Source organism: Cucurbita pepo, chromosome 2 (assembly GCF_057944985.1).
Source record: "Cucurbita pepo subsp. pepo isolate OVF chromosome 2, ASM5794498v1, whole genome shotgun sequence".
NCBI lineage: Eukaryota > Viridiplantae > Streptophyta > Magnoliopsida > Cucurbitales > Cucurbitaceae > Cucurbita > Cucurbita pepo.
In genome coordinates, this window is record NC_141799.1 from 1,303,375 (window position 1) to 1,328,820 (window position 25,446).

A 25,446-nucleotide genomic window follows, 5' to 3' on the forward strand; every position below is an offset into this window, starting at 1 on the left:
TATTGGATAACCATGAATTAAATGCATCTATTAAAATATTATAAATTTGGATATAAATATAAAATATCTAATAAAGAAAATAATTATTAAAAGAGATGGCCCAAAGAGGGGAAGCTCGAGAGAGAGAGATAGCCCAAAGATGACAATATGTGCTAACGGCCCAAACCGAAACAATGCTTTACCCCTAGATGTCCAGTCAACTGCTACGCCTCAACGTATTTCGGGGAGAACCAGCAAACTCTACCACAACTCATCCGCTAACTCTTCAACATCAGTCGATTCGGACCTCCACTTAGTTTCATGCAAGCTTCAAAGAGGACAATTAGTCGATTCGGTGGGTTCTCTTAGGCTTAGAGTGTGAAAACCTCTCCTTATCAAATGCATTTTAAAAACCTTGAGGAGAAGTCCGACAAAGAGGACAATATCTGCTAACGGTGGGCATGAACTATTACACGAAGTCATGCAAATATTTTGTATTAAAATCTTCTGGCTCATAAATTCTCAAGTTTATATTTAAAAGATCATATAACAAAAATTTAGAGATGTATTATTAGACAATTTTGAAAGTAAGTTACAAAAGGATAGAGGATATATAAGGAAACACATTACATGGAAGGGACAACTTTTTACACGCTATTAAATGATTTAGATGATATCAATGACAGTCACGGCTGCGTCCAGGACCGCCATAGAAGAAAACAGGTTCAGTTGTGAGTGTAGGTCGATAATTATCAACAGAGTAGCAAGAAGACTCATCAGCCCAAGTTCCAACTCTCACCGGATACTTCAACTGTAGCGAATAGTCCACGATCCTTGGCTGCCTCACGAAGCTAGCGTACTTGTAATGCTCACCTGCATAATCTCCGCTCCCCATGCCCGTCCCCGTGTGTGGCACTTTCTTTATGTTTGAGCTAAACACCTCCCCGCCCCATTCCACCAGCGTTGCGCTGTTCCGCAAGTATCCAAATAGCGTCGGCGGCCAATACCCCACTGGCCACCCTTGCACTTTAAGCCACCAGTTGCTTGACTTAGGATCCTGCAGGTATTAATATTAACATGCATCCATATATATATATATACCTACTATGATTATATAATCAATTAGTTACCTGAAAGATACCGACGGTGATAGTGAACTGTTGTCCACCTCTGGTTGACAATGGGTCAATAACTGCACCAAGCACCACTCTCGGGTTCGTTTGGACAAACCCACTGCAAGTCAAATCAAAGCACCCTTTCGATTTGTAGGAGTCCACCTAACCATTTTTCCATGTTAGATACGAATTATACTCAAATTTCTCGGACAACTCTAATAAATGAAAACCCTCAATATTACCGTCCAATGTACACTAAGACGAGTTTTCGTATCTCCATATAACCTCCGATTAACCTGTGTAACAACAAGGACAAATTAATTTATTCGTAAAATTGTTTTCCTAAAAAAACAAAAAAAATGTACCAGTACCATCCATCCCGCTTCTACGCTTTCAAATTTTTCAGAAGGCCCATTTTTCAACCAAATTCTTGAAGCTGTGAAATCATTCCACAAATCAACTTTAGGGTTCCAAACATTAATTTGTCCTGAAGCGCCAATGTAATTGAAGCCTGCCGTATACAGGATTGCCGTCTGATCCATATTCAACACCAAATTATAACACAATTAGCTCAACGAAACTTTAATTTCGAAACCCAAAACAAAAATATGTTTATCGAAGGTTTTGCTTACGGAACGATTGAGTTGTTTCCCGAGTTTGGAGCTTTGATAAGGAAATTTCTTTCCAAAGCTATCAAGAGAATTGGCTCTTAATAAGTCTTGTTCACGAAGTCTGCGAATTGGAATGGTTCCATTGGGACAACTCCCACTTGTTTGCCATACTTGAAACGCCTGGTTTTGCTGAACCGACATCTTCCAATGGACGCCCCAATTGGGTTCCATCTGTATGCATATATGCAAGCATTGGTTAAGAGTGTAAACAATATGATTAGGTCTACACATAAATGATTTGATTAACACGAAGAAATGAACCTGAATGGTGTGATTCTTTAGATCGGGATGGTCAAATGCAGGCTGCTTGTAAATGTCAACGCAATCGATGATATCTCCATCTTTGCTCTGCATAAATTCCCATGCAAAATTATAGGTGGAAAAAGAACATTAAAAAACTCAAAGAAAAGAAAAGAAAAGAAAAGAAAAGAAAGATGCTACGTAGATGGTGTGGAGGGCAGGCTTATTGAGAAGCTTTAATTTGTTGTGAATCTGCGCAGATAATTGTTGAGAATTATTGATGTGTGGAATGGCGGCATGAGATTGGAGAATGGCAGCAGCAATGGTGAAAGCCACCATTGCCAACAGCTTCCCTTCATGATATGTGTTCCTCATTTTCTCCCAAGGAACCCAATACAAAAGTTTATTTTTACTTCTTTTCTTGGGTTGAGGAACACAATCGAGAATTCAAATATTTATACCACTTTTTGTTCTTCCGTTAAATAAGGTAAAAATTCGTTTTGGAATCGCACGACAGGAAATGGCACCACCAATTATTAACCGCCTTCTTTACTGTTGTAACAATTTTTTACTTGGGCAGATCGACTATTCGGCCCAACTATTGGGCCGACATATTGGGCCTTGGACTTCAAATGTGTTTGGTTTTGTGCAGCTAAGCCAGATATACATATTGGGCCCAACTATTGGGCCGACATATTGGGCCTTGGACTTCAAATGTGTTTGGTTTTGTGCAGCTAAGCCAGATATACATATTGGGCCCAACTATTGGGCCGACATATTGGCGGTTGGGAAAAAAGCAACAACGTTGTTTTTATGGGCCTGGTCGCCAATATGCATATTTAGGACTACATGAAGTGGGTCCATTTATCTTCACGTATGACCAAACTATAAAAAGTTGGTAGGATTTAGAGATATCCGCTAAGTAGGGCGTGATGGAAAAGTCTTCCTTGTCCTCATTCACATTCCTAACGCCTATTTAATTTTCTATTATTACGAAGTTTCTTGCAAAACATTTTTTATAAGGGTGTAGAAATCTTTCCTAGTAGACTTCTAGAGAGGGTGGACTTCTAAAGAGGGTGGACTTCTCACAAAACATTGTTTATAAGTGTGGAAATCTTCCCGAGTAGACTTCTAAAGAGGTTGGACACTGGGCGGTGAACCAGCGAGGACAATGAGTCCCAAAGGGGGTGGATTGTGAGATCTCATAGGATCACAATTCATGGATCTCTCGGTTCGAGAAATCAAAATAAGAGAATCGAACCATTTCTTCTTATCCTTTTTCAAATTTGATAAATGTTGGTTGATCGTATATTTCATTATAGTTCTATGATTCAGAGTATCATTTCCTATTTGATCCCTTTGAATTTCATATTCAAAGTTGCGATCTATTCATTAAAAAGAATTGATTCAATACATTTATTATGTACCCATAGGTCTTATATTGGATTTGAATTTGATTTCGGTCAGATCAATCCCTCCATTATGTTGTTGCTAGCAAGTACCACTATTTCTTGTTTTAGAAAGAGAGGAACGAGGGACAGCAAGAACGTTGGGCCCCGAAGATGGGGTGGATTGTGAGATCCCTCATCAATTAGAGAGGGGAACCATCACTGGACCTCGAAGGGAGGTAAATTGTGAGATTGCACATCGGATGGAGAGGCCTCAATATTGCTAGTTGTGGGCTTGGGCTTGGGCTGTTCCAAGTTCTAACTAGTTGGCAATGCCCCATGCATAATCTCCACTCCCCATGTGTCGTCCCTGTGAGCAGCCCTTTCCTATGTGTCGTCCCTGTGAGCAGCCCTTTCCTTACGTTTGAGCTGAACACTTCGCAACCTATTCCAGCTATGACGCATGTATTTGAATAGCATTGTTGAGAATCATGGACCTCCACAATGATAATAATATAGTCCACTTTGAGCATAAGTTCTCATGGTCTTGTTTTGAGATTCCCCAAAAAGCTTCGTACCAACAAAGATGTATTCTATACTTATAAATTCGTAGTCATTCCCAAAATCAAAATCAGTTAATGCATGACTCCTTCTCAACCATCCTCGACTAAGTTTTGGACTTCAATTCTGAGTCCTACACAAAGAAAAGCCCAAATCTATACTCTCAAAACCACTACCAAAAGATACAAAACATATCAAAATCAATGTTGGTCGCCATCGAAAGCACAGAAACGAACAGAGAAACGAACAGAGCACAAAGCAAGAGGCACCACAGAATCTTGGTCGCCATCGCAGTTGTTGTAGAAAAAGTAAGATTCAAGCAGCGGGGGCAGACGTCAGTCAAATGTTGTTTAAACCTACTCGAATCCATGGAAATTATTCACTGTAATTGCAAAGAAAGTGTTGATGAGAACATTTTTTAAGGAACAAATTGATCGTACCCATAGAGACTTAAAAAGATCCTCAAATCTCTTACTTAGACACTACAAAACTGAATTAAAGATGGAAGCCTAACTTAGCAGGTACCAAATATTGACAAAAGATAACTTATTTTTTTAAGATAAACTAACTATATACCCCAAGCAAAACGGAAGCTGGCAGAATTCAAGACTATCATGTACATAAAGTGACAAAAAACTCGAGTCGTCTCCAAGACATGAAATCAACGAGTGGGAGGAAAATTTTTTAGGGAAGAGAAGAACTAATCATGTTGGAGACAGACTGCTGAAGATCCGCTTCAAACTCGGGCAAGCGATACGCAGTTGTACCATGCTAATTGGCGAGATCTGCCAGTGAAAGATATATTTCAAAAGGTCAGCCAAAACTAACATTACAATATGCAAAACTGTCGAGCAATGTCGAGGAGGGAAAGAAAGACACCCCGCCTACCTTCAGACAAGACCGGACATCTAACGTCTCGAGCATGCTACATTTTGATATTGCAGCTTCGACTGCTTCTTCCTCAATGTTGCAAGACTGGGAAAACACAGAAAGTTTAACATCATTCATATGCATCTCCTTAAATCCCAGTTCTTTCTTTATCTTCCATTGTTAATCTTTTGAAGTTTAACATCATTCAAGATTATTCAGATGTTAGTCAGTATTAACATCCAAAACTTACATGAAGGGAAAAAGAGAAATACCAGGAGAAAGAGGCTGGTCAGCCTCGGGCAGTCGAGTCTCAAAACCTCCAGAGAGCAACAATTACTGGATCACAAGAACAGGTTATTTAGCACAGAAACGACAGAAAAATCAACTAGAACTGTTAATGGAGCCAACGGGTGGGCAGAGTATAACCTCAAGTTAAGAAAGCATAGGTTGTAACAAGAAACGTCAACTTCCTTGAGATTTGCAGACAGAGATAGGTTCAACGATGATAAATGAAAACAACGTGCGGCTGGAGGAATGAGAACCTTCCTAATGTTTTGACAACCTACACAATTGAGATTCTGTAACAAACGGTTTGGCTGTGCAACTGGTCTCTCAATATCATCAATGGTGGCCGGACCAAGAGGAAGGGGGGTGCCCGACGACGAAAGCTGCCTAATGCTACAATCCCAATTTAGATCGTGCATGTTCACACACCCATTTAAGCTCACATGAGTTAACTGTGTGCAACAAGCAAGAAGCTCTTCTATGGCAGACTGACAAAGTATCGCGTAAGACAAATCTAACTCCTGAAGAGCTGGAAGAGCACCTTTCTTGTAGAGAGGTTCTAGCGATGAGTCAGTTAAATACTTGCATGCTTGTAGTTTCAATACCTTCATTAAGAATACAAAGAAAAAAAGCATCAATTCTTGAGACAATTAGAAAGGGTCGTTATAATATTTTAGTACTAAATTGCCTAGAAAGCTATATATCTATCATAAAGTACCTTAAGTTGAGCACAAGACTCAAAGACTGGCTGCAAGCTCGTCAAAAATGTATATGATAAATCAAGCACAACCAACTTCGGAAGACAATGCAGAGAGTAAAGTCCCATTGAACCAACCGAAGAACATGACATCAGAATTAACGACTCAATCTGTGGACACGAGGCAGTTGTTGCAGACAAGCACTCGTCTTTCAGTAGGCTGCAAGGGAAAAAGAAGAAATTAATAACATAAGCACCAAACTATATCCATCCAATAGAAGCTATCGTCCAAAGACCCATAACAAACTAACCAACAAAACGAAGCATCCAACGATGTTAGACGAGGGCAATTGATGGCCGCCTCAGACAATCCACCACAGCCTTTCAACTCAAGTAAATCCATACGAGGGGCCTCAAGTCTTAATTCATTCAATTTGGGACAAATTCCCAGGTTTAGTGATCGCAGACCAACCTTTAAAAAAAAGATGATGAAAACTCAATCGTAAACACTAGGAGAATATTTATAGTGACAACAAAAGTTCAGAAATCGTCGGTTTTCACATACAGGGGAAAATGATGCCCTTTCAAGATGATCACAGCCATCTAGAGATACTTGTTCAAGATTAGGACATTGAAGTTCAAGTGAAGTGACTGCCCGACAACCGACAAGGGAAAGACTTTCTAAAGAATTGCTACAGAATTGAACGGCAGTCAAACTCTGAACAAAAGAAAGGTTCACATTAGATATCAATGGAAAGTCAAAACCAAATAATTTGCAAATTATCAAGTCCCAAACACTAATACCATGATACAAACGGGTAGCACAAAGCAACTTACCTCGCAGTTATCTAGAACAAGTGATTTCAACATCGGGCATCCACCATCGTCACTAAAGACCTCACAAATAGAATTTGTTAGAGATTCACAATCTGTGAGGTCCACATCTTGTAGACTAGGGCACTGCAAAACCAATTTGGCCAAGCTCTCTTGTTTCTTCAACACTAATTTCTGCAAGTTCAGAAACACAATCCAGTATTCTTTTATAGCCCTATAAGGTGAAATTAGTAAGGAAGAACACCCTTAAGATCCATTACAACATACTTGAAGTAAATTGGAAGTGATGTTGATCCGGTGAAGAGAAGGACAATTAGAGACCATAATGGATGACAATTTAACACTCTGTAAACTCAAATCAGAGAATCTGCACACAAGGAAACAAAGCAGATTTAACTCGAGGAAAAAAAGTGATGGCCCAGTACAAAAATTGTTCTAAATGATATTAATCACATGATGAAAGATGAAAGTTGTGGAGACAAAAACGCATACTTGCGGCAATGGACAAGTCTGATATTCTGCAAACGAGGAAGATCCAGTGACACAGAAGTCAACAGACTGCAATTATCAAGCTCCAAAACCTGCAATAAGTCTCCATCCGTTTCAACTCATTCAAATACAGCCTCAGACAACTAGAAAATAGACACAGATGAGATAGGTAATTTCAGACCTTCAACCTAGAACAACTAGATACTGCAGTCATTGAAGCTGATGTGATGCCCTCACAGCTGTGAAGCTTAAGCACGGTCAGCATTGTCAATCTTACAGACTTCAAAAGAAGAGACAATTGAAGTATCAGGAAAAAAGGAGATATGAAGGGAAAAACAATCACTTTCACTAAAACATATCACTTAAATGATATGTCACCTCCAAAGATATATTTGGGCAGTATGATGCATTCAGAAGCTGGAGATTCGGGCAGGTCATAGCAATTTCACGTAATGTCTCATCACTAACACATGAACAATTAGACATATCAAGAGATTCCAATTGTGGGCACGAAATAGCTGCTGAGCGAATCGCAGCATCTGAGAGCTTGTGGCAAGAGCCTATATCCAGGTCACGAAGAAGAGGGCAACTAAGACCAGCATGTGCCATGTTGCTGCGCTTCAAAGACAATGTTTCAAGTTGTGGACATCTGCAAGAAAACATGCTTTAGACCAAAAATAGAAAAAATCCAAACAACTAAATACAGTTAGTATTAAGATACACAGATAGTAGCAACCTGACAGATATACGTATAACACGACATTTAGTAAGATGAAGATGACGCAGTCTATCGTGGCTTATAGGTATCTCTTGTGTAACATTAACTAGCGTAGAATCGTTGACAGTCAAGCTCTTCAACAAATGGCAATCAGCCAGGGCATGGAAAAATGTATCTCCCAGTTGTCCTCTCCCCAGAGTTAAAACCTCCAGATTTCTGAGAAAATATTAAAATAATAAGCCACGGCAAAAAAATCTGAGATCAGGAAAATTAAAGAATAAAATAAAATAAAACTATGATCACTACCTTAAAGAAAAAACTGCTTTCATTGCAAGCAAGTGAACAGCAGGTACACCAGAGATATTCACCTCTGTCGCATTAGGATACCGTCCACACATATCCTCAACTGCAGTCAATTTATAATCACTTAACTAAATAGATATAAATCAAGCAACATAGAGAATATGATTGGATATCTGTTGATATAGAGACCCAGAAATGTGACTGGATAAATATATACTAGAAAATGTGATTGGCAAAAGTAGGTCAAACACAATATACAATTGAAAATTGCAATGGCAACAAGACTACTACAGAGATATGTCACTACACAACCTATCACACTTTTACAATGATGTCCAGAACTCGTTTCAAAAATCAAAGAGACTGCAAAAGCTAACAATAGCAGAGCAAAAGTTTTTTCCTTTATGTTGTATAAATCTAGTCTAAAAGATTTAGAGGGAGAAAAATCATATTGGGTACTCAACACAAGCTCCAAATATGTAACAGCCCTAGGTTTGTATTACAACATGAGTGACTAGAGGCATCCCAGGCCTGAATACTGGATTTGTTCAAGTTGTATCATAATACGTTACCACGCTTTCCAAGAGGCAACCAAATATGTAACAGTCCTAGGTTTCAATAAGAACACGTCGTGACTGGCGACTGACTATAGACATTCCAGACTTGCATACTGTATCCTACATGTTGGAGGTGCATCACAATATATTACCTCTCTTTCCACGAGGCAACCAAAATTCTTAAGACCATCTCAACTACTATGGAAAATAGAAGGAAAAAATCAGCAAATGAACTACTTGAAAGACAAAACCTACACTGTTCCATGGATATGTTCCTATTTTCAAAATTCAAACACCTCCAGAAATCTTCATGAGCACTAGCAGCTCGCCACTGCCTGCAGACTATAGCAGCTCGACAAAGATTGATGTGATCCAAGAAAGAGAAAACCTGATACCAATTATGAAATAACTCCATGTGAATAAGAAATTCAAAGAATAAAAAAGGTGAGCAAGAAAGTAAGCATAAATCCAGGAGATGCATACCATATGCAGTAAATCATCCGTAAGATCTATTCTTACTTCAGATCCCTCTAATTTACAGGCCCCATTCTCATTTATCTCATCATCATTGCCAAAACTAGATTCAAAATCTCCGTCGTTGTTAACTCTGTTTGATGAAGAACCATGACTGAAAAAATCACTCTTAGACATAATTGAAGATGATCCAGGACTAAAATCGTGATCTCTTGTAAGATTTCCAGCACCCAATAGCCATGGAGTTGCAAAGGAGTACTCACTAGGGAACATTGAAAAGAAAAGAATATAAGAAAGAATATAAAATAATCGTTAAAGGTGAATAACACTTCTCACAAGATTAAGCCAAGTGCATTCATTATGATTTTGCACTTTCCAACTAGTCTAACTTTTAAGTTATAGGAAACTAGATTGGCATATGGTGCTATTCTGTTAGATCTAAGCGGTTGACAGAATGTGAATTATACGGAATAAGAGATACTGCACATATTTACCATTTCCTCAACTCAGAGCTTACGTTTTTCTACACTACAGATCACACGATGCATCATCAACCACAATGTAAAAGTCGAGTTTCCAACAAAAGATCATATTGAGGACTAAAACAAATCATAAGAGGTTCCGGATTCCTAAACCCACCAGGTTGAATTACCAATATGCTCATCCCTTGACGATAAACCTTAATGAAGACATTTTTTAATTAAAAATGAAAGTACAGTATTGAAAGTAGGTTAGCAAAGGAGTGTGAAATGATAAGCAGTACAATTTTCCTTTCCATTTTTATAAAACTTTTGTCAGAAAAATGAAACCACAGAGTGAATTCCCCAAAATAAATGTTTTCCTATTCAATGAAAAGGAAACTTTTCCAAGGTCACGACTCACTTGGAAGATCCACAACTGCTAGATACTTTGAGATATCATCTTTGCAAACGTATGATATCTCCTTAGAATTCCGAGGTTTCTGTTAAATATAGAATGGAGCCATTTGAAATCCTCCACTTAACCTAAAAGCGTGAGATACTTCATCATGCAAACCAGGAACCACTTGGGAGTGTTTCCTTAAATCTTTATCCTTAACTTTCCATATTTTGCATCACTATACACTACTGAGAAAGAACTTCTAAATCATTCGACTGGTTAAGTTACCGAGCTAAAGAGAGTAATAAAGCAACCAGAAAATGGTAAGAATCATTCAGCAAGAAACCCATTTTCAATTTTGGAATCAAGAAAAGATTCCTAATTGCAATAACAAAGATGCCAACAGTCTAATACAATAAAGATGGAGGTCAGACGAGGTCGATTTAAAAACATACGGCTTCATTAATATACCGCTTCAATTAATCAGGAAACAAAGTATCATACGATATAACGAACATGCAGCAAACCATTCAGAGACTACCGACACAATAATAACAAAGAACAGTATGCATTGACAGCTAAATACCAAAAACGCTGCGAATTCGTCAAATGAAATAAACGCTGACAATTTCTATCCTAAACCCACCACAATATCTAGTCCTAAATACCATAAAAAGGAAGCATTCAAGAAAAAACCCAACTTCCCTTCTTAAAAGTGGGAAAAAGAGGAAATGAAAACCAAGAAAAATGCCAAACCCATGAAACCTAAGCAGAATTCATATCTACAAGCAGTCTACTGCTGACTCACTTGAATTTGGAGAGAACTTTAGCGCGCTTATGGTGGACATCGCGATCGCGATCCTCAATAGAAGTCTCCACTGTAGAAGACAAAGCCAAAGCCGAGGCTCTACTACTCTCCCCACCCTCAGATTGATGCAGATTTCCAAAAGAAAAATTCCGAGGATTGATAGCCCCACCGCCGCCGCCGACGTCATCATCCCAATGACCACCATCATCGCCGTCATCGTGCATTGCTCTGACCATATCCTCAAACAATATCAGTCGATCAGCGTCGTGGCGGTCAGGCCCATCAACAGCAATCGCAAGCGGGTCAGTCCCTTGAGAATCATCCCCATTTCGGACAATGCGATCAGAGTCATCCGGGTTGTCAAAAACATCCTCACACATGGGTTTCATTTCACCAATCTTCAGTTCCTCTTCCCTCTTGTCTTCTTCTCCAACGGTGAAGCATAAGCAGCACCAAATCGTCATACACTTGGACACAAAGGTCGAAGTCTTAAACACGAACCCTAACTGACGATCCCACGCATTTCCTCCTCCAAGTACGATTCCCGCTCAAAACCCAAAAAAAAAAAAAAAAAAAAAAAAAAAAAAAAAAAAAAAAAACCCAATTCCAAAAATTAAAGCAATGAAACAAACCCCAAACGCAGTGAAACCCTAGAAGGGGAAGATTAAAACGAAACTCAACCCAGCAACAAAAAACAACAGCCCGAATTGGACGGAGAATCAAAGTCGCAAACACAAAAGGGGGGGAAATCAAAATCAAAATCAAGAAGGAGAATGAAATGGGAAACAAAAATTGAAAACAAAGAGAGGAGAAGATTTGAATGGATCTGATCGGACCTGAGATGGTTGTGTGTGCTGCTGCTAGTGGTGATGTAAAAATCCCAGAAATCCCAACTTTTAACAACACCAACAACGAATGAGCGACAGAGAGAGATGTGGAAGTGCTTTAATCAAAACAGACAATTATAAGAGACTTCCTAAGAACACACGTCCCAGTTTTAAGCCTATTCCCCAAAACGCCGTCGTCTCACTGTTTTAATAAATTACTCTCTTAGTTCCCCCCAAGTTAGTTAAAATCGATTTAATTTTTTTAAAAATATTTTTAAAATTAAATTTTTATTAAGTAATTTTAAATTTCTCCCTTCCACCATTTTTTTATTTAAATATTAAAATAGATACGATGCGAAGAAAAAGTAAAAGATTAAATTTGTAATTTTATAAAAATCTTTATAAAAGAAAAAACGGAAAGATACTCTGCGCGTGGGATATGGGATTTTAAAATGTGGGGGCAGAATTTGAGAAACACGCGCCAATAATTTGCACTAAAAATGGATAAAAGATTGGGGGTTGAAGGACAGATTTGGTGTGAACGGCAGGATTCTTTGCCGTTTCCCCCACTCTCCTGAGTCAAAGTCAATTCCTCGTTGCCCATTCCCGCCCTATAGAAATTTTTACCTTCAAATATTTACTGCATTTTTTAACCACGGTAAACATATCATATTTTTACCTATAAATCTCTACTAATAATTTAAATATTTCAATTATTCATCACGTTCGATTCGTATACTTATTATGAAATTCATATCAGTTAGAGATGGAAACGAAACATTCATTACAATGATGTGAATACCTCTATAGCATACAGTTTTAAAACTGTAATGCTAACGACGATGCATAATAGGCCAAAATAGACAATATCTGCTAGTAGAGTCAGACATCATGGTGTGTGAGCGAGTACGCTGGCCCCTAAGGAAGTGGATTGTGAGATTCATTTCATATAAGAGTGTGGAAACCTCTCCTTAGTAGACGTGTTTTAAAACTGTGAACCTGATGGCGATACGTAACAGACACTTACTTTATTTATTAAACGTAGAGTTTGTCAGAAATCACCTCTTTGCACTAGGTTACTACCGTTGTAGTGTATGAAATCCCACTCGTAAAAGAATAAAGGGTTTTGCACGTCGAGGCTATAAGCGTCAAGGTCACTGGTTTGGTGGCCAAATAACACGAGCATGGGAGCAGAATGGGGCCATAAGAAGAGAGTGATGGAGAGAGGAGAGGAGTGAGTGAGCTTGATTTTAGGCATCCCATTTAACAAACACACTTCCTTCCCATGCTTCAAAATTGATCCTTCTAGTATATGCCCGACCCGACCATCGATTACTAATAAAGACCTAAAAGAAGAAAGTAACAATCCAAGTTCACTGTTAGTAGATATTGTCTTTTTTGGATTTTCCATTTTCGAGCCAATGTGGGACCCCCAAATCCACCCATTTCAGGGTCTAGCGTCTTTACTGACACAACGCCTTATGTTTCGTTATCTTCTCCAATCAATATAGGAACTCACAATCCACCCCCTTTGGAGTCAGTGTCCTTGTTGTGGGACTCCTAATCCACCCCTTTCAAGATCCAGCATCTTTGTTGGCACACTGCCTCATGTCCACTCTCTTCGAGGCTCAACCTCCTCGCCGACACATCATCCAATGTCTGGCTTCGATACCATTTGTAATAGTCTAAGCTCACCGCTAGCAAATATGTTTTCGGTAATAAATAAATAGGATTACCAAAAAGGGGCTTAGGAACACAATAATTACGGAATGAGCCACCCTCACTCTTCTTCCTTAAAAAAAAAAAAAAAAAAAAAAAAAATTGTGTGACAATTCAACGGCTGGCCAGAAAGGGGACACGTGGGACCCACAGCCGATCTTTTCAATTCCACGCTTCTTTCACTCTCACTCTCAGCCCATATAAGCCCAAATGGCCGACCACTCCATTTTTAAACCCTAAACCCATTTTCTCTATTTTCTTATTGCTTCTTAATATTAATTATTATTCTTATTTTTAAAAAATAGAGTAAATAATAAAAAATAATAACTACATTAAAAATATATAATTTAATTTGTAGACGAGAATTTATGATAAATACATTAATTTATATTTTCTATTTTTATATAAACACAAAAACTATTTTTATTAATGGTACTAAAAAATAATACGAAATTTAAAATTTATTTTCTTATATATTTAATGATATAAAATATTTTTAATATATACGTCAGCTTTCAGTTGAGCTACTTCACAAGTTCCGGCCCGGCCCAACTTGAAGGATAAAAACGTGGGCCTTAGAATTTTTCGAGCATAAGCCCAATTATAAAGGTCGCGGCCCAAAATATATATGGACCACATATTTTCAGCCCACTTTAAAAGAAAATGGGCCAAGATCAATGGCTTTATATTAACAAGCCACCTTCGAAAATAGCTAAACCACGGTTAACCGATATCGTCCACTTTGACCCGTTATGTATCGTCGTCAACCTCACGATTTTGAAACCCGTTTGTTAAGGAGAAGTTTTTACACCTTATAAGAAATGTTTCGTTTTTTTTCTACTGAGCAGAGGTTTCGACGTTCTTATAACACGTGGTTTTTTATCTCTCCGACCAATGTGGGATCTCACAGTATATGAGCAAGTACTGATCGTTGTGCAAAGATAGTCATAAGATCAATCTTGGAATTCGAAACTCGAAAAAATGTCTACCGTCAATAACGATTGAGATAAGATCCTTCAATAATACAAAGATTACCACAATTTTTGAAAATAAATGTTTCAACTTTCGAGACACCAAAGTCTGAAATGGCTGCTTTTCATGGAAATTTGGATAGAATCTCATACTAACTCCGCCTTTTTAGATTTCTCCATTTTAATTTACTCGAAGCTAAAAATGGTTTAAATCACGTTCGTGCATGACTCGATAACCAAAAAAGGGTTCGTTTTTTTTTTTTTTTTTTTTCCATTTGCAATGCATGAAGCACTTATTGGTTGGGTACACCTTACAAGAAATCATAATCTTATAATTGCTCCCTACACCCAACGTTTTGGCCCCATTCCCCACTTTCTCTTCTTTTCATATTCAAAACTCCAACTAATTCCCCTCTTAACCATATCAAAACCCTAAAACTCGGTTTACTCTCGATCTTACTCGACCTGGCTCGATCTTACTCGATTTGGCTTAGTTTTTAATGAATTTATATTATAGAATTGTATGGTCTCGATTATGAAAAAGACGATATTATCCCGGTCGAATGACTTTCCATATTTGAGTTAAAAAAATAAAAAGGTTTCAATCATTTATTGCTTTCTCGAAAACCCAAATGATCAAATTTTGGGGTTTCTTTTTTTTCGACCTTAAAAGATGTTTTTTTTTTTTTTTTTTTTTACGAGTGATAACAACATGTAAAGTTTGGACTTGATTCTCCACCATCACAAATTGTGAGCTGAGTTTGCTTTTGAAGCGAACAATATCAAGATTTTTGTTAAAAGAAGAAGAAAAAAAATTAATAATTGTTGTTTTGAGGTCAAAAGAATCATCTTAATGTGAGCGTTGTTGAATTCTCGTGAAGATCTTTTGACCTGGAGCAAGGATGGCCATTGGATCAAACAATGCTTTTCTCTCCACAAATCTACTCCATTGGTTCCCAAAGTGAAGCTTCCACTCATCTCTCGAATGATAGTGTGGCAAATAGAGTTTGAAGTCGATATCATTCTCTTTGCATCGACGAATAATCTCCCTGTTCTGCTCCACCAATTTGTCAACCATTGAAGGTTTCGGGTTCGGGGGAGTGAAGCGCAACAATGCTACTAAATAGAATATCTCACCTTCTGGTAACACAACCGATGTTCGAGAGTCCCACCTGCAATTATTACGAAGTTTAGGGTTTAGATTGAGATGAAATTAAGTGGACCAAGGGGAAGGGTATTTAGGGGAATTTGATTAGGTCTCTGGTGTTAATGAATATATCCAGGTTGGCGAATAAAAAACCTTGTCGTTATACAGATAGCAAATATATCGACTTGAAAGTTCCATCACTTTTGTTTCTCATCTGTTAGCGGTCGTGAAAGTTACATCTCTTAGGAAAAGGAAAAAAAGGAAAAAAAAAATGTAGAAAAAAAATCCCGTTTTCCTAGAAAAGTAATATTTGCATTGACCAATTTGCCCCTCCTACGACCAATATTCAAATTTTTTTTAACATTCCAAAACATGGGACGGACACAATATCTTTGTCCCGCAAGTACGCTATTCTTTAAACATACTTCCATTATTATTCGTATTAAATTATTAATGTCTTATTATCTTATCTTTCCCAAAACGCTAAAGTGTCTTTTTTTTATTTTTTATTTTTTAAAAAATAAATAAATAACAAACAAACAACGTTAATCGGAGTATTTAAATATATTTGTGCATCACACGTGTGAGGAGTGAGGTGACACGTGTGTATAGAGCTGTTTGACCTATTTGAAATCCTAACCACCCAATCTAAATGGTTCAGAAATATGGTCAGCAAATCAGATTGAAGGGCTCAGGTGACTTAAGGTTTAAGGCTAAACGTCATCGTTTTGGGCCCATTTCCCATCCCCATCCCCATCCCCATCCCCCCACCAGGCCCATGTGGACAACACGTGTCCACGCAGATACAGTTCGTGAAAAACGTCGTCGTTTAGCACCCACCTGGACATTTGGCCAACTATTACGTGGTAGTAAGCATTTGTAGCTTAAATAGCATTTTAATAATAATTAAAAAGAAAAGTATTACCTGCTACGCAGTAGAGGGTAAACGAGCATGGGCCCACCGACCCCATTTTGAAGGAGGGACTTAAAGACCACACGATCGAAATCAGAGATGTCAGATTTGGACACGAAGAGGTTAAGCCAAGGATGAGGTGTATCCCAAACGCCATTGGCGATTGCTTCCTCTTCCGCACGCTTCACACGTGACAGAAATTGTATGTAGCTGACGTCCACCTGGAATCTCAGTGGCTTTATATACCCAAGCCCGGTCAGCAACCTGTGAACCTCCTGCCAAAACAGCCCCCCAAAAAACACTAAAATTAACACCAGGGGCATTCCCGTCAATTCCCCCCAAAGCAAAACGACATGCCCACTCATGATGATTTACAGATTCCAGAAAAGGATGGCTTTTTGGCCACTTATGTAAACCCATGGGGACCAGCAAAATCTCAAATGATCAGTGTTTTTTTACAAAACGCTCCCTTCCCCTCTCCATTTTACGATTCTACCCCCGACATCTCCTTGTTAATTTACCAATCTACCCCAGTAATTAAAAAAAAAAAAACATTAAATTGGAAATAAAAAAACGAATGGCATCCTCGTAATTAGGAATAATAGATACTCTGGACATTTATGGGAGGAGACCACTGTCAGAAAATCCAATGGAAGATACATTATATCGTATTGTCAGTTTTCTTTTATTTATTTATTTATTTTCTAAAATTAAATAACAGCCTCATAATATTTATAATTTTAAAACAATAAAGGAAAGGTCGTCGGTTTATGGTTTGGATAATAATGACCAAAAAGAATAAAATTTTAAAATTAATGACTCAGCCCCCCCCTATTACCGGTTTTGACCTTTTCACTCTCCGCCGCTGCAATTTCTATTTATTTTTTTAAATTCAATTAAATTACTAAATCCGACCACCTGGGACCCACTCCCACTCCCCACTCCTTCTTCACTAAGGTCAAAAACCCAGTCATTTTTTTTACGACAATTATACGTGTGCGTGTCTCTATAAACATTACATACCCGTCCCCACAGATCCTCCCAAATCCGACGGTCACAAATCCCCCAATATCTCTCATCATTACGTAATTATAAAAAAATCATTATTATTATTTTGCTTACCGTGTCGACGGTTGCGCCTGGGTCGTTGTTCCGGTAGTGAACCGCTACTTCTAAGCAGTAGAGAACCGAACCGGCGGTTTCCGGTAAATGAGCTTTGTCGAAAACGGCGTCGGAGTCTAACGGCACTGTCGATCTTCCGGTTAATGGGTCGTCGTTGTTGGAAAAAACAAATCCTTCCACGTAATCAAACGAATCTCCTTCCGGCCGCCGTACCAACGATTCCGCATCACGTGTGAAGCTTTCGAACTCGGCATAAACCAATCTAATCCATCTCACCTAATCAGAAATTTAATTAAATTAAACCCAAATTAATTACGTAACGTAAATGTGTCGCTCGTTCAGTTATTAACCGAAAAGCCGTTAAATTTCTGGTTGGAAATTACCATATCCGGAGCTGGCTGAAGCAAGACGCGAGCTTTTGTGATGATACCGAACTGGCCCAACCCACCAAGAACGCTGAAGAACAATTCAGAATTTTCCATTTCGGAGCAAATTAGAGTGTCGCCGGTTCCGGTCACCACTTCCAATTCCGCGACGTTGGATATTTGTGGGCCGTACCGGAACGTCTGTCCACTCACGCCGGCGTTCGACAAAGTCCCACCGACGGTTAAGCTAAGATAATCCGTCCATGACCTAGGAGCTAATCCGTAATCTGAAACGCAGCGTTTCAATACATCTTCCCATAATGCCCCTCCCGACACGTCGACGTACGACAGCCCATTATTCAAGACGACATGGAAATGATTCTCCATCGCCGTCATGTCAACAACCAAGCCTCGATCTGCCATCGCTTGGCCGTTGATCGAGTGCCCGTTCCCTCGAGCTGCTACCGTTAGATTAGACGACTGTACGGCTGATTTCACCACCTTCGCCACGTCATCAGCACCGGTGGGTTTCACTAAGGCCAAGGGCGTAATGGAATGTAGCCCACCGAAATCCTTACCGGCTATACCGATGTCCCGTGAGTCAGTAGTGACGCCGCCTTGTAGTTGAAGCTCTAAAGCTTTGCACAGGGAAGAGCCGTCGTGTGGGCGGCGGGAATCGGTGTCCGTTACAAACCGATCCAGGCAAGCAATCATCATCGCCGGCGGAAAGAGGAGGATCTCTTTTCCTTCTTTGAGGGGTCGATTTCGCGGCTGAGGAAAGGGGGAAGGTTATCAATAATAAATGTTGGGATTTCCCTTTTTTTTTTTTTTTTTTTTTTTTTTTGGATTTTCTCAATTGGGTCGCTACTGGTAATGTTTTAGGAACACATCCGTTTTAAATAGCGGCTGGAAGATGAATAATGTTTTTCTTTTCCCCTCTTATTTTTTTATTTAATTTAATTTATAATGTTATATGACGTCATCTTACCTTCAATATCTTGTTCAAGTTCTGATCCTATCGACATCTCTGTCTGCCACTCCCACACTTCCACTCAATTAATAAATATTTTTATTTTTATTACTTTTACCCTATTTCACTATTAAACATACAATATTTATTAGTAGTAAGCTTAAACTATTACAAATAGTATGAAAACATTTTTTAAAAGAATTAAGACTGACGACAATATTTAAATTTTGCTTATTGAATTATAATTAAGTTGACGTATTAATATAATTTAAAATAACACTAATGTTCGAATGTGATTTGGGTAAGGAAGAATTTAAGATTTAAATTATATAATAGCAAAAGGAAAATAAAAAAGAATCCCTAAACAATGGTTTTAGCTTTTACTTTACTTTTTCTTTTATACTTTAGATTTGGTTATGCCGTCATAGTTGGATTTGACCAGTGAACACACGCCACGTATTTGCCTTTTTTTTTTTTTTTTTTTTAATCCTCATTGAATTGGCTTTTAACCAAATTTAAAATCATATATATAATATATTTATAATTATTACATCAAAGAAAATACGACATTTCAACTATATACACTTGTCTAGCAAACAATCTTATTTAATATTATTTTTTATTTAGTTGGTTGAATATTAAAAAATAAATATTATATATTTATTACTAAAGAAGATGACGTGTAATTAAATATAAATTAAAATTGAATTATTTAGGCTCTATAAATTCCGTACATATACACCTCATTTAAAATGAACAAAATCTATTTTATTTTTGGAATATTTAATTTAATTGATTTATTTGGGCCACACAATTTTTATAGATAGTGCGAGGAAAATCGAACACAAATACCCTCAATAGATAGATTAGATGCTCCATGTTTGAACAATAAATAATCCTAATATTCCTTTTTTTTTTTATTTTCCTACATATATATTGAAATTTCAATAAATTTATTTTTCTTATGATTAATTAATAATTAAGTTGAATTATTATTATAAGTCAAAAGGGGAAAGTCAACCAACAAGAAATTACAAAAAAATAATAATAATAATAATAATAATAATAATAATAAACCATTGCAAGGTCAAACCCCTGAAGGAAAAAAAAGTAATCAAGATCAACGGATATAACCGGTCATCGAGAACCGTTGATTTGCTATGAATACATAAAGGGAAAGTCAAGGGCATTTTTATTTTGAAGATTTACCAAAATTAATATAACTAATTATTTAATTAAATCGTTAATTAATTTGCTAATATTAAGTATAATGAATTAAGTAGGGTTAGTTAATTGGCCATAAAATAAAGTTGATTTTCAATTATTATAACTAACTACATGATTATTTATAGTCAATTAATGGTTAATTAAGACGGATAATTAACTCATTCAATTAAAATTAATAATAATAATAATAAACTATAATTAATAAAATCATTCCATTTTTATACATATTCCATGAATTGCTTTTTTTGTTATTGTTTCTATTAATGATTTATCTTAATTATATAAGATTTGTAAATATATTTACTTTATTATACCCTATTTAATTTTTTAAATTATAACCTATATTATTAATCTTCAATTTCATTATTATACTAATAATTTTCAATTATTTGATTGCGAAAAAATTATTAAATTTAATTGCTAAATAAATTTAAAATCTAAAATTAAAGTATTTTAATAACTTTAGCTAATAAAAAATAAAATAATTAATTATTTAAAATTTAACCATGTATTAGACTCTCAAACGTAAATATTATTTATTAAAATGATGAAATATTAATTAATTAATTAATAAATGCACATTTAAATTTTAAATTAATTTTCATAGGAAAAATATAATTTAAAAAAGGGATATGAATATATATATATATAAATAAATGTAAATACAAAAAGGGACAAATAGTGAAGGGACAAAAGTGGGAATAAAGGTAAGGGCATGGCAATGGGTGAGGGCATTTGGATGGAAAAGGCCACATACAAAAGATGAGAGAACAGCCAAAACTAGTATTTCCATGTCCACTTGTGTTGCTGTATTTACCAAAATACCCTTTCAATTTTTTATTATTTTTTATTTCCTTTTTTATAACATAACGCCAATCCCACACGAGAATCCGAGGCATGCATTACACCTTTATAAAAGTTGCCAAAAACATTTCAAAAATTAAAACCTTTTTTTTATTATTTTATTTTATTTTTGTTCTCAAACAGTTAAAAAGTTAAATTCATATTTAATAAATTAGTAATCTCCCAACAAAAAGTAATAAAAAATCATTTTTTTAAAAGAAAAATCTTTATTAAAAAAAATATAATTTTGTATTTAATAAAGTCCATCAACAAAAGAGATAAATATTTATATAATTAAAAAATTGGCCCACGCCTTCAATATTCATCCATCCCTATTTAAATATATGACCAGGACTTGAAAAAAACGTACTCATATATTAATAATATTAAAATTTTAAAAAATAAAATTATTTTTTAGTATAATAAATACAGATGTACGAGAATCTAAACCTTCCATTTAAAAAGTTTGTTAGAGAAAGTTGAAACGTTGCTTACATTAGAGAATAATAAGATCAGGTTTTCTTTTAATTATGGATTTCGGATTTTGTTTTTCATGCCCTTTTTATCTTTTGTTGAACAAAGTTGTCGGATTCCTTCTGCCTAAACCACTTTTCTCGTTCAAAATCTTATTCTTATTCTCGATTTGGTTAAAATTCTTTGAAATCCTTCGAATAAAATCGTAAAACGTTAAGAACGATGATCGAATTCGAACTCAAAATGGATATCGTTCGATAAAAGAGAGATATGGGGCATTTGATTAGTGTAAAGATTGGTTAGTTTCATGGAATTTTAGTCCATAATGGGCTTCTTATCAATCAAATTACCAATTGATTGCTTGGATTTCATGGGACCCATGATTGATTTGTCATCTCATTTTGTTTCTCTAAGTAAAAGAGATGGGAGTTAGCCTTTGACTATTGTTATTAAAACCCATTATCATAAAGCTATGTATCAAATCATTTGGATTTATTAGGTCTCCTTCTATTATATGTTTCGGTTGGAGAGTGGAACGAAACATTCATTAGGGTGTGGAAACCTCGAGATTGACGATGATACGTAACGAGACAAACCAGATAATATTCACTAGTGGTGAGCTTGAACGGTTAGAAATAGTATCAGAGTTAGACATCATGGGATGTGTCAGCGATGACACTGAGTCCCCAATATGGGTGAATTATGAGATCCCATATGGGTTAGAGTGTGAAAACACTCACTTGAAGATGCGTTTCAAAACCATAAAGTTGAGGGTAATACGCAACAGGCTAAAGTTGACAGTATTTGTTAATGGTAGGCTTGAACTGTTACAAATTGTATTAGAGCTAGACACCGAGTAGGGTGTCAAAGAGGACGCTGAGCTCCCACATCAGTTGGAGAGTCGGTTGAAAACATAGATAATAATTAGTTATTATTCAACAAGAAAAACGAAAAAAAAAAAAAAAAGACAAAATTGTTTTTATCCCCAAATGTAATTGGAAGACAAAAGATTTGAAGTAATTGGTTAGGTTTTTGTCGTATGGATTAGAAGTTGAAAATTTGAAGATAAGTGATTCGGTTGAAATTCGGTAATTAAAAAATCAAAAGAAAATTGACCAAATTGCCCCTCCTATAAACAAAACCACCTACCTGCACCAAATTTCAAACCATATCGATTCAAAATTGGAATTGAACACAAAAAATGATTACTTTGGAGAACCCATTATAGCAATCTTAGACTTTTTTTTTTAATTTTATTTATTTATTATTATTTTTTTTAATTTTAAATTTCGCTTTAATATCTTTTAATATTATAAATTTTATTTATTTATTTATTTTGGACAATATGGGCCAAATCATTAGAACAAATTTGGCCCAACTTCCACAATTTCACTTACGAATCAAATTTAACTTTTTACTGTCTCTTTTTAACCCATTTACTCAAACAACACTATGAATTTTGCATTCCAAAAGGGGAACTCCGGGCGTTAATGTATAGGATTTGTCGAACGTTAAGTTACCATCGAACCTAAATTTTTACTGACCCCGAAGAAGGGACAAGTCAATAGGAATAATTTTTCGATTTACGAGACAATATTACAAAGTTTAAAAATTTATAGAGAAAAGAAAGGCATAGAGAAAGAAATTGGTAATGTAATTCACATTGTACAATAAGAAAAATGTGGAGGAAAACACACTAGAAATGGTACAGACATGTTGTGTGGAGCCAATAAAGAAGACAGGTAATGTAATGGAAGACAGCTAACCTTAAACAAGGTAAGTAAGAAGCCATGATAGGTTAGAAGACCTTACACACCTTGTTCTGTCTCGAGTAGGAAGATTCTTTTTTTTTTTATCTTTAAACTTCCGTCCCCGTGAGTTAAATGACCTTTGAAAATACTACTTTTTCTTTTATAACCACCGACCAAAAAAAATTGTTGGTCACTACGCAGGTACTTTGAGAACTTAACGTGTCTAATTCTAAGCCATATCAGCCTTGTTCTTACTATCATATTGGTTTCTTTTATATGCACCGACCAAAAAGCGTACTAGTTATATGCTCACTCTTAAAACTTTTATGTGGGTATTTTCAAAATCATTATGACAATGTGGTCGAGTATCGTGATTACTTTTTTTAAAGATTATCAATATTTTATTTTTGTTCATTAGACCATTAGACCATGTGACTTAATTATCGAATCTGCTCGGTTTAAGTTAAAGCGTGTTTTTTTTTTCTTTACCAATTTCAACATAACTCAAATGATTAGAGTATATATTATATTCGAAATGAAATTTGAACTATTCATATAAAGTCATTTTTTCCAACGGGCCTACGAATAGACACAACTTTATGGGCCATAAACTTGGGCTCAACTTACAGTTAAGAAGGCCCAATATTATAATGGGCCCAAGATCCGAGTTCCTACAGTTCAAATCACTGGCGGGGTTTCCGTTCTTGTGTTTATACAGATACCGTTAATGGCGAATCTACAAATTCAGAGCAATAGATAACACGACGGACAGAACGAACCACCCTAAGAAGAAGTAACCCACCAATCTCGTCGGTCCTTCGTCTTCCGGTTCCTACATTCATCGCCGATCAAAACAAAGATTGTTTTAGAAGTTTATTGCGGTGAGATTTGAGGGGAAATGGAAATGGAGATTACCTTCGGCGGCGGCAATTGAGTTTGAATCTGAGTTATATCGGCCTCAAACGGCCACGTATATTTTTCTGGTTCTCCGATTCTGGACAAGCTCCAATCGTACATTCTTCTCTCTTCAACAGATGACAATATCGTGTAAGATTCCTGTAAATCATACCTCAAAATTACTTACAGTTATAATCCAATCTCGGAATTTAATTTAGGGCATTGTTGTTGTTTTCTACCGACTTTTAGGAGTTCGAGTTTTTGGTTGAGTTCTTCTTCCTCTAATCCTTGGCTCTTTAGTTCTTCAACTTTGATGTTGTACGCAATCGGAACCTGGAACGAATTAGGGCCAACCGTGGTTGGTATGATTATCGAAGAGTTAGGGTTTCTTTTAGCGATTTGATTGAATTAAATCAAATTACCTGATCATATGGACATCCTCTTCGGAGTCCGAGTCTTCCGTAGTGATTCACGTCTGTAATTGCTGCATTACCAGAACAAATTTTCATAGGAATTTAAGCGAAGTTGAGAAATCTGGAATGGACAGAGAGACTCGGGTTGAAACATTACGAATTCCACGGAGGGCTCGTTCGACGTTGAGAGCCGAAATCAGAGATGACGATCCATCGGAGGCTTTGAGTGAGCTTTCAGGCTCCGGCTCACTTGCCGTATCCGTTGTGACAGTCTCCGCCGATGAGTCGTTGGAGTTTCTGATGCTGAATTTGAGCGGCTTTGGGAGTGAAGTGATGTAGTTGAAGAATATAGCTGTGGTTTTTGAGGTCGGAGAGAGGAAGTTGCTTCGGCGAATGTGGACGGCGGTGGTGGAAGTAGTGGACGGTACTGCTGCTGCCGCCGCCATGACGATACTGGTTCTTATCGCTCTTCCGGTGACGGTTTGGTGTTGTTGCTTCGCCTGAGAGATAAGAGGATGTTTTTCCACCAAACGAATGCTATCGCAAACATATTTGCATTCTTATGAGCATATAGATTTATGGGGACATCAATTATTTAATTTCTATTTTTAATTTTGTAGTAAAAGCAGAATAAAACATAAGCCAAAAAAGAAAGAGGGAAACAATTAAACCTTTATCAAATTTTAAAATAAACTAAAGTGTACAATATTTACTGACTGTGGGCTCGAGTTGTTATAAACGGTATCAAAGTCAGATACTTGGCGGTGTGCCACCGAGGACGCTGGACCCAAGGACCGGTGAGGTTGGAGAGGAACATTCTTGTAAGGATGTGGAAACCAAAGTGGACAATATCTACTGGTTGCGGGCTTTGGTTGTTACCAAACAATATCATAGTCAAATATGAGACCGTGTGCCACAGAGGGTACTCGTTTGATTAATTTTAACATCTAATCGTCTAAT

General features: G+C 36.7%; 3 protein-coding genes, 1 long non-coding RNA gene and 1 pseudogene across 6 annotated transcripts; all 5 read right to left on the minus strand.

The window, feature by feature from the left end:
- Positions 1–567: 567 nt before the first annotated feature.
- On the minus strand, positions 568–2,427 carry LOC147793357 (protein neprosin-like; annotated as a pseudogene). The gene is made up of 6 exons (XR_015418341.1): positions 2,207–2,427; positions 2,027–2,113; positions 1,460–1,936; positions 1,337–1,390; positions 1,110–1,256; positions 568–1,036 (listed from the first exon to the last, which is right to left on the minus strand). The product of XR_015418341.1 is annotated as a protein neprosin-like (transcript).
- A 1,541-nt stretch (positions 2,428–3,968) lies between these two features.
- On the minus strand, positions 3,969–11,862 carry LOC147793358 (uncharacterized). The gene is made up of 2 exons (XR_015419949.1): positions 11,684–11,862; positions 3,969–4,336 (listed from the first exon to the last, which is right to left on the minus strand). It is a non-coding gene; the product is annotated as an uncharacterized LOC147793358 (long non-coding RNA).
- LOC111788089 (F-box/LRR-repeat protein 15) lies at positions 4,320–11,419 on the minus strand. The gene is made up of 17 exons (XM_023668264.2): positions 10,848–11,419; positions 9,191–9,443; positions 8,963–9,095; positions 8,154–8,253; positions 7,866–8,063; positions 7,508–7,778; positions 7,311–7,409; positions 7,133–7,221; positions 6,908–7,007; positions 6,644–6,814; positions 6,372–6,524; positions 6,118–6,278; positions 5,828–6,026; positions 5,251–5,714; positions 5,097–5,160; positions 4,843–4,929; positions 4,320–4,739 (listed from the first exon to the last, which is right to left on the minus strand). The coding sequence occupies exons 1-17, from the start codon at positions 11,309–11,311 to the stop codon at positions 4,659–4,661; spliced, it is 3,087 nt and encodes a 1,028-aa protein (XP_023524032.2). The 5' UTR covers positions 11,312–11,419; the 3' UTR covers positions 4,320–4,658.
- Positions 11,863–15,066: 3,204 nt separating the features above from the next.
- On the minus strand, positions 15,067–18,767 carry LOC111788155 (cytokinin dehydrogenase 7). 2 transcript variants are annotated; one of them, XM_023668398.2, is made up of 4 exons: positions 17,930–18,766; positions 17,547–17,822; positions 16,437–16,699; positions 15,067–15,536 (listed from the first exon to the last, which is right to left on the minus strand). In XM_023668398.2, exons 1-4 carry the CDS (start codon positions 18,626–18,628, stop codon positions 15,215–15,217), a joined length of 1,560 nt encoding a protein of 519 aa, XP_023524166.2. In that variant the 5' UTR covers positions 18,629–18,766; the 3' UTR covers positions 15,067–15,214. The 2 variants fall into 2 exon arrangements, with proteins under 2 accessions (XP_023524166.2, XP_023524167.2); XM_023668399.2 differs by lacking the exon at positions 15,067–15,536 and adding an exon at positions 16,039–16,351 and having other exon boundaries at positions 17,930–18,767.
- A 4,933-nt stretch (positions 18,768–23,700) lies between these two features.
- On the minus strand, positions 23,701–24,982 carry NDHU (Chaperone DnaJ-domain superfamily protein). Its single transcript, XM_023668598.2, has 5 exons — positions 24,644–24,982; positions 24,496–24,557; positions 24,317–24,406; positions 24,092–24,232; positions 23,701–24,008 (listed from the first exon to the last, which is right to left on the minus strand). Exons 1-5 carry the CDS (start codon positions 24,930–24,932, stop codon positions 23,913–23,915), a joined length of 678 nt encoding a protein of 225 aa, XP_023524366.1. The 5' UTR covers positions 24,933–24,982; the 3' UTR covers positions 23,701–23,912.
- Positions 24,983–25,446: the final 464 nt, after the last annotated feature.

Bases quoted from the DNA above. Each gene is read 5' to 3' on its own strand.
- LOC111788089 (XM_023668264.2), bottom strand. From the start codon at position 11,311: ATGACGATTTGGTGCTGCTTATGCTTCACCGTTGGAGAAGAAGACAAG. The intron at 9,096-9,190 runs GTATGCATCTCC...AATTGGTATCAG, and splicing joins CGGATGATTTACTGCATATG to GTTTTCTCTTTCTTGGATCA. The intron at 7,410-7,507 runs GTGACATATCAT...CTTCTTTTGAAG, and splicing joins GCCCAAATATATCTTTGGAG to TCTGTAAGATTGACAATGCT.
- LOC111788155 (XM_023668398.2), bottom strand. From the start codon at position 18,628: ATGATGATTGCTTGCCTGGATCGGTTTGTAACGGACACCGATTCCCGC. The intron at 17,823-17,929 runs GTAATTTCCAAC...ATTTCTGATTAG, and splicing joins TTCAGCCAGCTCCGGATATG to GTGAGATGGATTAGATTGGT. The intron at 16,700-17,546 runs GTAAGCAAAATA...CTGTTTTGGCAG, and splicing joins CAGGCGCAACCGTCGACACG to GAGGTTCACAGGTTGCTGAC.
- NDHU (XM_023668598.2), bottom strand. From the start codon at position 24,932: ATGGCGGCGGCAGCAGCAGTACCGTCCACTACTTCCACCACCGCCGTC. The intron at 24,407-24,495 runs GTAATTTGATTT...AATTCGTTCCAG, and splicing joins GAGGATGTCCATATGATCAG to GTTCCGATTGCGTACAACAT. The intron at 24,233-24,316 runs GTCGGTAGAAAA...TATGATTTACAG, and splicing joins AAAAACTCGAACTCCTAAAA to GAATCTTACACGATATTGTC.